Source organism: Ixodes scapularis, unplaced genomic scaffold (genome assembly GCF_016920785.2).
Source record: "Ixodes scapularis isolate PalLabHiFi unplaced genomic scaffold, ASM1692078v2 PGA_scaffold0__279_contigs__length_252992795, whole genome shotgun sequence".
NCBI classification, from domain to species: Eukaryota; Metazoa; Arthropoda; class Arachnida; order Ixodida; family Ixodidae; genus Ixodes; species Ixodes scapularis.
In genome coordinates, this window is record NW_024609835.1 from 102,365,681 (window position 1) to 102,381,651 (window position 15,971).

The 15,971-nt window shown below is 41.8% G+C and overlaps 1 protein-coding gene across 1 annotated transcript in view; it reads right to left on the bottom strand.

The window, feature by feature from the left end:
* Nucleotides 1-15,971, bottom strand: part of LOC8032308 (hemicentin-1) — a 186,061-nt gene that overhangs the window by 1,307 nt on the left and 168,783 nt on the right. Inside the window, exons 9-13 of the mRNA XM_042289246.1 lie at nt 12,931-13,059; nt 9,729-9,762; nt 9,488-9,591; nt 8,987-9,120; nt 4,827-5,186 (exon numbers count right to left, since the gene is read on the bottom strand). Of these exons, the coding sequence (XP_042145180.1) occupies nt 4,881-5,186; nt 8,987-9,120; nt 9,488-9,591; nt 9,729-9,762; nt 12,931-13,059 (707 nt within the window). The 3' untranslated portion in view covers nt 4,827-4,880. The remainder of the gene's footprint in view (nt 1-4,826; nt 5,187-8,986; nt 9,121-9,487; nt 9,592-9,728; nt 9,763-12,930; nt 13,060-15,971) is intronic.

Sequence of the window (15,971 nt, forward strand, 5' to 3'; positions counted from 1 at the left end):
GCACAGCCATTGTTGATGCACTGGCGATGCGGCTTTTGACCATTGTCCTGGCGTCCTTCCCATAGAGTTATTATAATGTACGTTAGAGGTTCAACTGGCGCTACTGTGCTGTTGTAAATTGAAGCAGACAGCAAGCAGTCCGAAATCGACTTCCGGTAATGCATTTCTACGGAAAAAAACGAGTGCATTTCCTTCCTGCGCTCGATTATAAGAGCAAATATCACGAATAATTCGTACCTACTAGGCACATTGGAACATTTCCCAGACACGCAGATGAAATAATTGGTCAGTTACGGCGTTTTAGAGCGCAGCTCTTAGGGGCCCGTTTCCAGCCTGAGCGGCGTCGCCGTCGCCGTCGGCGTCGCCGTCGGCGTCGGCGTAACCGCGCGTTGTATGCAACAGGTGGCTAAAACCTGACATGCAAGCACTCAGGGGAGATGCAACCTGTTGGATGCAACCTGTTGCATGCCACCTGTCGCATGCAACAGGCTGCGTGCAACCTGTTGCGTGCATTGCCGTCGCCGTTGGCGTAACCGCGCGTTACATGCAACAGGTTGCATGCAACCTGATGCAGCCACTCAGGGAAGATGCAACCTGTTGCATGCTACCTGTTGCATGCTACCTGTTGCATGCAACAGGTTGCATGCAACAGGTAGCATGAAACGTTACGAGATCCAACCGCGTGCATGCACTCCTGTTGCATCTGCGTAATTGCGTGTTGCATGCAACTCAGGCTGCATGCAACCTGACCAGCAGTAAGCCAGGTAGCATGCAACTTGAGTTGCATGCAACACGCAATTACGTAGATGCAACAGGGTGCGTGCAACCTAGGTTGCATGCAACCCAACGATTGCGCCGGGTTTCGTGCAACCCGGCGACTCCGGCGGGTTGCATGCAACCCTAGGTTACGTGACCCCCAGGCCACGTGACACGTGATGAACAACATTCACGCCAAAAAAAGAAGGGGAGGAGGACTAGCAGCCGTGATCACGAGGGAGGAGGAGGGAGGAGGAATATACCCTCCCTTCTGTATCCTTCCCTCCTCCTCCTCAAGAGCTGCGCTCCAATTCGGCGTTACAGGGAGTTGTAAACGGCTTTCATTTTTTATTTTAAAATTGTGGCATGAAAAACGGTGCTAAAGCCGCTTCGTACATGTATTTATGTGCACTGTCGGACACTGTTAGCGCGGACACGGCGCCGGCGCTTTCCAGAAGGGGGGTATACGTGCCAAACGAACGAAGATCATGTGGAAAACCAAGAGAGACGGCAAGAACTACGCAGTAACACTGGGTAAGTAACTCCTTGTGCTTGCAGACGATCAAAATAAATTGAAAGTCACGTAATATAGTCTGATTTGCAATAAATAAGTACTGCTTCATTCTTTCTGCTCATGAATACATGCGAAGATGCTTATTTTGTGTTCAAATCATCACCCGCACGCTCCAAATCTTTGCAAATAGGGGGAAGCCAGGGAACAGGTGCGCGATAAAAACTGCCCAACATAGGGAATAATAAGAAAATACACCTTTCGTAGCCCACGTACTTTATTCTTTACGTTTCGAACGTTTTTTTAACCACTCGTAAAGATGCACGGCGGGGGGATTTTCATATAGTGAGAGGACAGGCATAATAGCAATATATAAGCATCAACGGAATGCTGGCGCACTTTGAACACGCTCTTCATTCCTTTCGATTGTTATTTTGCTTGGAATCGTCGCTCGTTTCTATATACCTGCAGTGAAACAGAGGTTTGGGCCTGAAATATAGCGAAGTTTAACTAGTTCAGTGGTAAAGGAAAAATGCTGTAACTAAAGCAATTACACTTTCACAATATTAATAAAGGTACATACTACCCGGTACAACCGAAATAACAAAAGTTATTAATGTTATTTTCCGGCGACGAGACAAAATTCACGCGCGTTTTCCCATAGGAATACACAGGAAGACTGGAAAAGTAGACTGCATGCTGTCTGCTTCAATTTGCAACCGGAAGTCCCATAGACACTAGCGCCAGCTGAGCCTCTAGCGTTTATTATAATAACTCTATGGTCCTTCCCCTTTGCATACTTTTAAACGTGCTTTGAAAACGTTTATATTTTCTTTTTGGTTTAACTGGAACGTAGAAAAATGTTTTTACCACGTAACACATGGTAAAAACGTTTCTAAAGACAAAAAAGATAAATTCTGGTTTCTTTTATTCTTGCATTCTTTACAATTTTTTTTTTTTTTTGGCAAGGGACGATGCGGTTGCCACGGAGACGCGCATGCGCAAAGTAGGACAGTCTATGCGGGGAAGCGAGAACATGGCTGCCGGGAGCCTATATGGGGACGCTGTTCTATGGACTGTCACAAATAATAACGGTGTACCGCTACTTCTTAGTACGAGATCCGCCCTTTGGAAGGTTTACCAACAATATTGGAGACCAATATTGGTGCGAAAGCACCACCATATTTGTAACATCATTTACGGTTGAGAGGGTCACTGACAGAACGACTCCTCTCATATCATCAGTATAAAAGGCGCATGGGTAGGCTTTGGGGTGGCGATTCACATAGGGTGTCGTCGCGTGTGTGCTGTGCGTGTGTGTTGTGTGTGTCATCTGTGTTCTAATTCCTTCTCTATGTTAAAAAGTGTATAACGTCTGCAAATGTGAAATAAGCGTTGTTCGTATGTGAATGTAATGAGCGCAGAGAAAATCTGCCCCAGGAATACTATCTTTTTTTACCAACTTTGAATATGAAGGTGACTAGCGCCACCTGGGTGTGTAAAGGCGGAATTTGGTACTAAATAAAATAAGGGCGCAACATTTAGTCGAGGGGTCTAAATGCAAGGGTGCAAAAGTTAGTCCTGGGGTTCCAACTTTCAAGGACTAACGGTAGGGGAGCAAGGGTTGCTCCCGTCACCGTTGCTTCCTTAGGGGACCAATGGTTGTGTCAGCGCATTTGCTCCCTTGAGGGAGCAAATCACGCTCCCTTTTTTCTTAGAGTGTAGTTTTAGCGCGTTCTCAAATGTACACAGCGCACAACGGTTATCTCCATCTTCTCTTCGCCCTTCGCTTTGTGTTATCCGCGTGCGCTTTGTTTGAGGTCTAGTTGGAAGTAGAGACCTAAGTAACTAAGTTTCGTTTGTTCCAAAACAATTTGGCACCATGCGGTCGTCTGAGCCTCAGCTTGGCGCTCAAAACTCTAAGTTTATATTACGATCGCCAAGAAAAGTACTATGATATTTGGAAAAATGGAACGAAGACTAAAGGGGGCATTAACGAACGTTTCGGGTCACTTCGTGTACAGGTTGATAGTTTACGTTATTTTTACAGCGTTTAAAATTAATCACCGATTTTTGTGATACTGTTTAATCATGTAGTATTATATTATCAAATAATATGTTATTTAATAAAGGAGATACTGCTTAGTGACCCAATCATATACCGTAACTATATACGTTAACGATATTGAAGTACATCCAGCTGCTGCTATATATAAAGTTTTGTTGGGCGAACGTTCAGCTAAATAAGTCGTGCTGCGTGCCTAAATAAAATTAAAGAAAAAATATAAACTGAACTGCGTAAAGAAAGCTTAAAAAAATCGCACATATGCTTTAATTTTTTTTACTGCATATATTAGCCTACCCCGAATAAGATTTACATTTCGCGAGTGAAGGGATGGTGTAATGTTGAAGGTTGTCACCTACGGAAAGCCTGTTTTTGCTTTTGTTTCATATAGTTTGTCGGACAGGAATAATGAGAGCCATGAGGGAAGAGGAAGGGTGATCGGGTTAGCTCGTAAGATATAACATTTACAAATTTTGGACATGAATAAACATGCCTTCCATGATACTTGCAGCAATTTTGCTTGTCGACGATGTTCTCAACAGCTAAGTTTATTTTGTACTCGACATCAAGGTTTTCGTATAACGTGTAGCAAGGCACGCACAGCGTTTGGAGTGTTCCAAGGAAACGAATGTCCGGAAATGAAAAATGTGCATAAAGAAAATGACTCCGGCAATACCCTACCCCCGTAACTCGTGAATGCACTAAAAAAAAGAAGAAGTAATTTATCGTTACCGCACTCTCACTGTTTCTCCGGAGTTGCTTTTGGACATTTGAAAGTGGGGCATAGAAGCTTGCACTAGGTTTGGAGTATTGTAAAAAAAAAAAAAAAACCGATGCAAAAAAAATGTATGCAAAGTCATCTAGAATAGTTCTTTCTGAGTTGATGCAGCCCCTTCTGTGCGTCTAAATAAAAAATTTTCAGGGGTACGAAAATAAAATACGCCTTTTTAAAGCGGTACTTGAAGAATCTGCTCTATTGTCCGAGAGGCGTTGTAGGAAAGTTATATAGTTTTCCCTTCTCTTTAATTAACTACTCTAATTATAAATTTTTATTCACACTAGAAACGCCCGTCAAGAACACCAAAGCATGCACCGTACGCAAGAAGCTCAACAGACACCAAACTAGTACCTTATCTCATTTGAATTCTATGTAATAATTTTGAGTTTAATAAGCGACGGCTTAAAAAAACGCAGGGCGTAGCTCCTTATGTTCTCTCAACTTGTCGCAGAATACCGTCATTTCATTGACTGCGGAGCAATAATGAGATGCACGAGACTCACCAGGCCCAGCACTCAATTCGCTGTGAGCGACCATTGCTGAAAATATATGATGGCGATGAAATCGGGTACTAAAAAGAACTGTTTTCTTTACTCCAAACCCAACGCCCCTGTCATTGTTTCCCTGCACTTAGACTCCCTGTCGGGCGTCTTCAAGCAAAACGGTTAAAAGAACAGATTAAATTGCCAAAGAAAAAGAAAACAACCTTCTCCAACCTTTGTGTGTTGCAGCACATCTTGACCAGCGGAGCTTAGTCCCACGGGGCCAGCCTAAACAGTGCTCTCCATCCGATTACCCGGGACAAGCGGCGTGTCACAGGCTTCCGGTCGTGTGGTGTCGTCGTCGTCGTCGTCGTTTCGGTCGTCTTGGGAATTACTCGGAATCTGGTGTCCCGGCGGCAGAGGACGCAGCGCCGACCTCCGCTGAAAGTCGATGCGGGAGTATTCGGTGCTCGGCGTGCCTTCGAGTCCCGGTCCCCGCGACGGCGGAAGTGTCGACGCAGGAAAAGCTGGCAAACAAGGCGCTGGGCGGGTAAACTCCAGTTCCGTGTGGACCACGTCCGAGGCCGGAGACTCCTTGAAAGGAATGAACACCAAGCGTTCGAATGAACTCCTTATTACAATTTGTGACGAGCGTGTTGGTTTAAGTATTCATCTAGTGGAAATAATTAAACTGAAAGAACACCAAACACAGACGGGAACACTCACAACAATATTTATTTCATGTAGGATTGCAGGTTCCCTGAACGTTTTAGAGAAAGGGAAAAGAGGACTAAGCACGAAAGGAAGAATACGGGAGAGCAGAAACGAAATATGATAAGCAGCGCCGACAGCCTAAGAAGCGGTTGCCCTTGAAATCGCCAGGCCAAGCCGGAAAATACCCTGTGCAGGAACCCCCCCTTTTCTCTTTTTTTTTGGGGGGAGGGGGTCGAAGGGCAAACGAGTAATGTTAAACGAAGATCAAAGAGGTCTGAAAAAAAATGACTCAATCACTACCCTCCGAAATCTTTGGAAATGGCGCCCGATCACACGTGTCTTTTCGAACTTGGGCGAACACCCGTAGCAGGAACGGTGGTGTGCGGCGATCGCGTGCGTTTAGTCGTCTTTAGGATCTGTAACGTCTCGGGAATGTTTCCTCAGAAGGTCATTAAAGCACCGACCCGTTTGTCCCATGTATTCTCTTTGATATGAGAAAATGATTAAACAAATTATCTATTTTTCGCACTGTACAAACTGGTTGCCATGCCTTTTGGGTAAGGGGTTAGGTGAGGATGGTATGTTGACTTGCCGGCAGATCTGTTCGAGTTTAAATTTAAATCTGAAGAATACTTCTTCGTCGAAACGTGAGGCGAGCGCCTCAAAATGATTCGCGGTGTTGTGTGTGTACAGTATGACTGCGAATTGTTCCCTGCAGGGTCAGGGCGTAAAGGGAGGCGTATGGGACGGGGTTATGAGCTCCTTCGGAGTGTTCTCCAAAAGGTCCTCGGGGTAGCCCGCTCTCCTCAGCCTATCTGTCTAAAGGCAGACGCTATGTGCGGCGAGGTGGCAGCTGGACCAAGCTCGCGCGGACGAAGCCCCAGCTTGACCGTCTTAGAATTGGCGCTGGTGAATGAAAAAGGTGACTTCTTTAATTTGCATCTAAATTCGTAGTAAAAAAAAGAATTTGTGTAGAAACTAATTCGGGTATATAAGAATCGGAGGTCGCCCACAGTTGGGCCCTTTCTCGTGAAATCAAGGCCGGAGGGGCATAATGCAAAGGCATCGATTATGATCTGAAGACCAGTTTCTTTCTGGTACACAGTCAGATGGTCATGCAAGTAACAGAATACCTGACATCCGGGCTCCGGAAGTTCTAACCGTGCCCTAATGACCCGATCTACACATATCAGGAGCACCTCACTAAGGATGGGCACCAGGCAGGACCCGATGCACAAGCCTGCCTTTTGTATATAAATCCCACCTTCTACTCAAAGGCTGCAAAGAGAAGGTAGAGGTCTAGGAGGGAAAGAAATTGCCTGACAGGAACTTCCGACGAGTTTTGGGACATGCACTTGCCATGCTCGTGTATGGCGTTGTTCACGGATTCGAGGAGAAAGCCGATGTCCAGAATATAGTACATGTCTCCGATGTCTAAAGAAAACATGCGGAGGGGTTGGGGGAGGTATGAAGAGGGTGACGCGTGAGATCAGATCTGTGAAGTTGGTGAGGCGGTAGGGCTGGCGGAAAGTAAGGGTGAATAGGCGCTTAAGTAAAGAGGAGTCAAGGCACTATTTTCATCGCTCGTTTTCTGATATTAAGTTGCGGACCGGAACATCATATTAACTGAAGAGCGTGTCGGTAACAATGACTGGCAACAGAAAGAATAAAACAAGGGACAAGGTTGTTTTATTCTTTCTGTTGCCAGTCGGAAGATCAGGCTTCTGAGTTTTTGCGGAGAAACACAATTTAAGAAATAAAGCTTAAAAGCGCGAGCAAAACGAGGACAATAGACACAAAGACAACAAGCAGGACAGACCTTTTAGCGCCTGTCGCGTCGTCTTTATATCTTTATTGTACTCATTTTTTTCGCGCTTTTAACGTTTTGATTTAGTTCGAACGAACTCGCCCAAACCAGTTTTAAAACAATATAAGGCACTACTGAGAGTGGGTGGCGGTCGCGTTCTTCAAAGCATATTAATTTCTGTTGAAAAACACGCAAGCTTAATTTTGACCAAGATTCTAACCAGGGACGACGGGCGACGAAGAGGACAAGGCACAAACTCAAACAAACACACACATCTTCAGACGTGTTTTTCTGTCCCTTGTCCCCTTTGTCGCGTCTCAGGTTAGAATTATGTGTAACGTTAATCATCTTGCCTGTTTATTAATCTTGTCATCTATTAGGAGTTTGGTGGCATGGAAGTGCTGATTGTTGGTTGAGTTGGTTCCGATTTAGCGAATACACGGTAGAGCTCTACGACAGTGGCAAAAGGAGGAGCTGGACACCACTTTGTCCTATTCATAATACAAGGCAGCGCACAAAAATGGACATTTCCGCTACTTTTGTCTATTGTTTTGTGCGCTATCATGTATTCTCAAACAAAACGCATAGTTAACTTGAATGTTGCACTAAAATTGGTAATTTACCTGTAGGTAATTTTATTGACCTCTGAATATTTTTTTATGCTGATACACACTTCAGTCACCAATTACCGGCTAAGCACACGCGAGTTGTTTAATCGAAATGAAAACACGAAGAGGGAAGTAGCTGGTAGCCCAAGTTCGAAAAAAACTCGCACAGAGGCTTGCGACCAAAGTTTACCTAAGGTAAACTGCCATTAACTTACACTCTCACTTATTGTTCTTCTTCGCCAAGTCCCCTTACTTTATATCATAAAGTGCATGTACTCGATTACAATCATCAGCCCTAGAGAAGCTTTCTTAGCAAAAATGACAAATGTGTGTCTGAAGCTGACCTCCAGGATCCTTTCGGAAATACCGCATTTTCTGCTCTGCAAACGTATCACGTTTTAAAGTGCTTATTCTGCGCTGTACAAATTACATAAAGGTAAAAAATAAAATACAATAAAAACATTTTTTTTTCAAGATCGTCTGTTATCGATGTGGTTGTCACCCAGTGTGTTTGTCGAGATCAAGCTGCTTCAGGATGGTAATTAGTCAGCAAAAAAATTTTAGACTTTCAGCGCGTTACCTTGGCCTTCAACGACCCCGCGATTGACGCAGAAGGTAGCTGAGCACAAGCAGACAATCTAAATCAAGCTTGATCTTGATGGAGCAAACACCCACTGCCGGCAGTTGCAAAAAGTTTACTATAAGTGAAGAAGGGGCTGTGGAATTTGCCAGGAATGCCTGTCGCGATGACTCCGGAATAAAGTGTATCGTTCAAGTTCATTTTCGTTTCTGTTAAAACAATACGAATAAACGAAATAATAGGAAACGCGAAAATCACACGAATGCATGTCTATTGTTGTATTAGACATCGCGGGTACTATTTGTTGGGCAACTAGAAACTTGTCATTTTAACAGGAATATACATATATAAAGTAAATACTTTTCGCGTGCTGTGCACTGGGTTTGGACTATCGGAAGAAACTATTTTTGTAAACGAAATTTAACCTTCCTGCCTTAGCGAGTGCGACTATATAAACGCGAAATGCGGTAGTTAAACCGCAAATGTTATATTTATGGCATGTTGTGTACATTTTTATTAAAAGCGATTGATATTCGGCTCTAAATTATTCAGACATCTACTGATATAAAAATATTTTCTTTGAGTTGCTGTTTTTTTAACGTCGCTCTTTCAGTGATAACTGGTGTTTTTTCATGCTACTCTTCTAACATAAAATATATCTGGACCAAAATATGACTTTACTTACCTTGCTGCCACCGTATACACAAGTTGATAAGCTGCCTTCAATAAGACTGTCATTCGCTGACACTGGAAGTTTGTAGAAGCTAGTCAAAACCTCCTTCCTGTAGTTATTACTCTCATCAAGTTCACCATCGTAAGCTGCAAAGTGTTCAAACAAAAGTTCCCTTATTAGGTAAATGGGAATGGCTTGTTTGTTGATAATGTACGGATAAAATTAACCACAAATATTTATAATCTGGTATTGCTTTCATAACATGGACCGATACATTTCTGAACTCACAACATTGTGTTTTTTTGTGTGTACAAAACATTTTTTACTATAAATATTAAAAAAACAAATAATTTGCGGTATAAAAGTGTATTGACATTTACATGGGTTAGAGATGACCATCTATGCACAAATATTCTTGTTTTAAACATACCTTTCTGGGCTACTAAGGGCCTAAGACAATTAACATCAGCAAGTTCGAGTTCAATGCCATGCTGGTGAAAAGTAAAGTCATACACTTTATACGCGTTTTGCTGAGAGGCGTAGCTGGTATGATGTCTGGACCTTTTTCCTCCATGTCGCCGAATTCCTCTCCATCTTTTCTCAGTAGTGTATGCAACCTAAAAAAAAGTAACAGCTTAAACAAAAATTAGAATCTAACTTCTATTATGTTTCAAATATATTTATACTTTTCAGTCATTAACTGTGCCCTAATGCCAAAACCCTCTTGAATTAGTTACATTTTATGAATACTTACTTTTCATCATTCGATTCATTTCCGTGATCTGTTCCTTTAAAAAATGCAAAGAAGGAAATCAAGCTCAAAACCAATTTAAAACCCTGGCTTTTTTAACAGTCGCTACAGGGATAGCATTACGTATCATATCAACCCACGCAGCGCTGCTTTTTAGTTTTTTTTTTTACACTCGGTGTTACTGCATCGCTTGCTAAAATGACTAAACAAGTTATTTACATCTTTCACATCAATTTTCGTTTTACAACAGAATCATGAACACAAGATAAGCAATAAACTTAGTCGTCTACTTTTTCTGGCACCTGAGTAACCCTTCATATATCCTTACAAAATGACAAACATAAGCGTCATTCACTACAGCCCTGCATTACTGACCGCACATTTCACCTGTATGGCTTATGCCTGTCAGAGGAAAGAATATCGCGATGATTATGAGAGTCAATAAATAAGCGAACAAATCGCTAGAGGTCTTGCGACGAGTAACGTTTAGTTGAGCGCGACGTATAGTGAACCTTGGCACGAAAGCAGGATGCGCGTCACGACGGGTGTAGTTACAATATCTTAGAATGTAATCTCCACGTGGCTTTGGTTTTCGAGCCGCAAGCGAGAAAAAACACCGCAGAACATGCTCAATGGCTTAGCTAGTTCCGAACTCCTACGAGCGTTTATGCTTCCAAGACATGTTCCTATTCATGAAAATATTGGCCACGATCAACAAACACTAATGCATTAGCGATAGAGTCGCGTTGCCAGGACTAATCCAAATAATTAGGAAATGTTGGCTTAAATAAATAGACCTAAGTTGTTCCCGCTTGTGTAATAGACACAGGTCTTTGATGCAAAAAAGTAATGATGGCGATGCTACAGTGTAACACATTGTAATGACTGTCGCTTTCTGTTCTTTCCAGATTTCAGGCAGCGGCGTCAAATAGCAGGTACTGGGAAAACACGCAATCTAGGGTCAATATGTTGTTTTAGCTATAAATACTGTGTCTTTACTTTTGTCCTAGAAAGAGGCTATTCTAAAGTTCTTGTATTAAATACAATGGCGTCGCATTTTATGACGGCTAAAAAGACTGGAATGCGGACCTTAGGAGTCAATCTTAGCCTTATAAATAAAACGGCACTGAAAAGGACCCTGTCCTATAGCCAACGGAAGCAGCTCATGGCCACAGGGATTGCACGACAGTAAAAGTTTTGTTTTTATCATGTTTTTTTCTGGACTTGTCGCTTTCGACCGCTGGCGAATTCAACATGCTTCCGTTATTGCTCTTTTCAATTTCCTCTGCTGTATTACTTTCCGTTTAACCCCCTCCCCTCCCCTCCCCTTGCCTCCCGCCCCTTCCCCTTTGCCTAATTTCCTTTTCGCGGGATTTAGGGAGCGAGTACTCCAAATCAGTTCTAACCACTGAACCATGCCTGGCTTCAATTGAAAGAAGACGCGTCTTGGAATCTTAATTGGACTTGTCAAGCTATATTTTAAGACACCAGTTACGTAAAGAAAATGACTAATTATATAGCAATATTGCAACCTAAAGTTCCAGGCCATTCTCATACTTCCTAACCTTCCATAAAGCGGAGCGAGCTATCGCTTTATTTATGATACAGCATTTTACATTTTTTCGATAATAAATTTTGTTATTTGATTAAACTTGTATTACCCTGCACTCCACGTGTTTGCGTTTTTACATCTTTCACATTTAATGCGAGAAAAAATCTGTCAATTAAATTGGAGGAGCAAAACATTAATAAGCTGACGTGCATTTGAGAAGACGTTGGTTCGGAGAGGATTTCTAAATAATTTTTCCTGTTAAAATCCAATATCGTATTAAATATAGTGATGTCATGAAATTCGGTCAACCAAAGCATGACGCCTCTAAATTCCGTCCACAGGGGACAGGCGGCAGAGCAGCAGAAAGGTTGCCGTAGCACGCAAGAATAATAAAGTTATATCGATTATGGTGGGCTAGAAAGTGAGCTAGGTGCGACAATCTCACGGGCAAAAGCAGTCGCGCCATTCAAGCCAACACAGCAGATTGCAATCTGCGAGCGTGGTAGCACCGCCTACTTCCGCTCCTATGTTCCATTCACCAATAAGCTGTCATGGCGGTTGAAGCTGCGTGCTTTTTGGAACAGTCAGCAGTCGGTCTTGTCCCACGCGATCACACTTTCTGAGCATTCTCTCGTGCAGAGTGTGCTCATGTATCTGGATATAGAAGGCCGGTGATTGATTGGTCTGACGAGAACGGAGCATCAATTGCCTTGCCAGCCTCCTGGTGGCATCACAGGTTCGCAGACTCTCCTTTTGTCAAAAGGAAGAGGGTGTTTCGGCGAGAATAGAAGGACGATTGTAACTTGGAATTGCGGACGCAGCGTGCACTGTAGTTGTGGCGATGCTGCCAGTCTACATATAATACTGTAGTGTTTATGACACTAAGACAAGACCTAAGATCGCCGTTAGTCGCCGAGAGAAGCGAGCAATCGACAAGCCATCGTCTGGCCCACCATACCTCGATGCATCACGGCAGCGGCGATGTGGCCATGGCTGGCTCAGTGAGGTTGAACTATTCGGCAGAATTTTAGCCTAAACAACCTTTCTTTCTGAAAAAAAGTGCCTCAAGGTATGCGGCAAACTTCTCAGCGGCACGTTATTTATCAAAGGCGTCGTGATATGGTCGCTGGCGTTCCTGAACCAGCTGAAAGGTGAGCAACGGACACCTGACACCGCCGATGACGTCACTTTTAGTAGATTACCTCCATTCTCTCTCCTCTTCTGCTCTCGGCGGGCAGGGCGGGCCGGAGCTCTGGCGACTTACTTATAGGTTACGCCACCTCAAATCGATATTATGGAAAAATGTATATGCATTAGTTTTAAGCTGCCGATGTCTAGGTTATTAAAACATTTCTTTTTGTTCCAAAGGCGATTCGGCTTCCCTGTAGGTCCATATTTATTCTAAAACACGTAATAGAGCGTAATGCCTAGAGTACCCATTTTGACGCAAGTCCGGAAACGACAAAGTCGCGAACTGCGTTTCATGTAGATAACATTTAAGGCCTATTATATACAACCCTGTTATATTTTACATCAAGGTGTTGAGGAATATTTTTACACCATCATGTATTTGTAAGTTATTGTCATTTACAAATGTATTTCCATACCACGACATTCTCATTCTGCATTTGTACTTAAAAAATTACTACTTACCTTTTGTCCTTTTTGGATGTTTGTATCTAGCGAAAATTATAATAACAATGGCCGCAACGACGAGCGTCACAACAACCCCGAGAATAACTCCGAGCAGCGGCCTTGTGATTGCGATGACTTGACCACCAGCTGAAACAAACGCAAGTAGAAAAAAATAAGTCATCTGGTGCTTGATCGTATGCCAGCTCCCTGTCTCTTTCTTTATCTGAAAAAGTCAAATATGGCAAAGTGTCCATAACCATAGTAGAACAATGCTAACTCACCACTTTCATTTCAAAGGGCGCGCATTGTGCTCACGTTTACTGACTTGACAAAACAAGCGGTACATCTCGACTGCAATGCGTCGGACTTTTCTCGTCAGAAAGAATTGATTTAGTAAACACGCAGTAACAAAGCTTTATTGCTATATGTCTCAAATTAAAAAAAAACTACAAACTTCAAGTTACAAGAAAATAAATAAATAAATATATATATATATATGGGATTGCATGGACCATCCCAGTTTGCGTGGTTATGGAGAAATTGACAAATAACCAAGTGTTTCAAACGATCACCTCTAAGATAGCGCTGATAAAGCGGCAGATTTGGTATAGCGCCTGACGGCATTAATTACGTTTCAGTGTACGGCACTTTCTGAAAAATTATTTTTTTGATAATAAAGAATGTTACATGAACAGCTTATTAGAAGTATGAAATAGTAGACCACCTGAATTGAGCAATTCCTTTAATGCAATATTCTGGTGCGGCTGTTTATCGACAAACTACAGCAAGGGCATAATGAATCTCACCCTGTATACATAAATATAAAAAAAAAAAAATGTTTATCTTGCTTTGAAACTGCCATTTAGAACAAATATGTTTTGAGAGGTAAATGTGTGTTCTGAAGATGTAAAAAGAAACATGCCCCAATGAGAACTTTCACTTTTCAACAACAATTCTCTAATGTTCGTGACAGTGTAGAAAAAAAAAAGTTTATTTCTAAACGTTTGGGCCGTTTGAATCCGGAAAAAAACAAAAAGACGGGGAAGAGCAAAAGTCTGGGCTGGCACTCGTTGCTTGCTTGATATAAGAGTCTTAAGACCTACAAAAAGAATTTTGTTTCAGTGTAAGGGTTAAAACATTCAACTATGTAATGAAGCGTAAAACAATTTTGACTTTTAGTTTTTTTTTATTGCAATAAGTGTTTCTTTTTGTATTTTTTTGTAAAAATAATTCAACCACCCAGTCTCACGTCTGTGGAAAATTACAGAGCTGTCGCATGCAAATCAGTTTACTGGGATTTATTTTAAATGTTTAAATTCAGTCGGCTCACGCGGTGGATACCTTAATTTTATTTAACTAGTGCGGTGGTTTTTTAACAAAATATGGCACACCAAGAAATTTAAGCTTAATTCTTAATTTTTTTTAAGAGAGCACCAAAAGAAAAGTATTCGTTTTTATATTTACGTGAATGAACTAAAAAATGCTTCAAATATTATATCCTCATGACGATTATGGCACAATAGTATTGAAAAATATTTTACTTTCATCGAAGTATAGTAGAGAAAAGAAACGTATACGGGAGTGTGTATGCGCACTTTCTAAATGTCCCGAGGGATTTATTTTCGGAAGTATATATATATATATATATATATACTTCCGAAAATAAATATATATGTATAAATAATATATAAATATATATATATAATAATAAATAAATAAATAAATATATATATATATATATATATATATATATATATATATATATATATATATATACTATCGTTTTCCACTTACTGATTGAATCTGTATTGAAAATGTTGCGACGTGATTGATCTGCGAACCGAAGTAAATACAAAATTGCGACAGGACACCTGTAAGTATGCTTCGTAGTCATCGGAGTATATTGACAAAATATGTACAGGTCATCACTCTAATTTTTTTTTTCGCTGGATAAAAGATCGACCGTCGGTTGCGGCCACAGTGACCGGGAAGCCATAAAAGAGAAAGTCCCGTAAGTGCCCCAGAAACTGCACTTACGTGGTGCCGAAACGTGTAAATAACTCTCCTGCAACGCCGCAACTTCGATCAAACGAAAGGTTTGAAAAAAGCCAATCTCCGCTTTATATTTTTAAGGTCTGCCACACTCACGGGCAGCTGAAAAAACACAGCGCGTGTCAAGTGCTCTGCAATTTATCCTTGGTCCGCTGCCAATGAGTTTGTGATATTAGCCAATCAAACCGCCGAAGAACGAATCACGAAGCAAAAAGTGCGAGCTCACTTCTTGCATCGCGTTTCTTAAAGGGTAACTGCAAAGAAAAAACTGCATTTTTAAACAGCCTAATTGGGGCAAGTATGACACAAAACAATTTTTCCGCCGAGAACAAAATTTTTTTACAGCAAAACTTACTGCTGTAAAATACCACAAAGTTGGTATTATACGTAATGTAATGGCTGCTATACGTCACGGAGTGACGTATAACAGCCACTTCGCGCGGGTCGAAAGAGCGGGAGTTTCAAATTTGGAAAAGTGGTGACTCCGACTAAATTACGTCCTCTGGCGTAAATGTTGCTAGAAGAAACTTCTTCTTTCGCGGAAGATATGTTTTGTGACATGCTTGTCCCATATAGGTTGTTCAAAAATACATTTCTTTTGTTGCAGTTACCCTTTAAGAGGGCGATATCTTTAGTTACGGTGCATGATCGAAACATTGGGCGCGTGTTCTGAAGACATAAAAATATATGCATGCTCTAAATGTACGCTCATGTGCCTTCATGCCTGCTGAGCATTCGGAGGGCCAATCACTACAGGACCTACAGAAAGAGCTCGGCGGCCTACGAGGCCGAATGTACAGGGCGTACTCCCCACTAAATGAAATGTAAAGGGATTTTTTACAGCAAGAATAAATTACTCATCATCGAACGCTTACTCTTCGCCAAAATGTAGCACTATCGGTTTAAACCACATGCAAAAGTTTAATAGTAAGCTATTTTCTCAATAATAACTTATATTTTTTTCTAAATATTTCAGTAAGTGACTAGAGCAATTCAGCTCAATATTT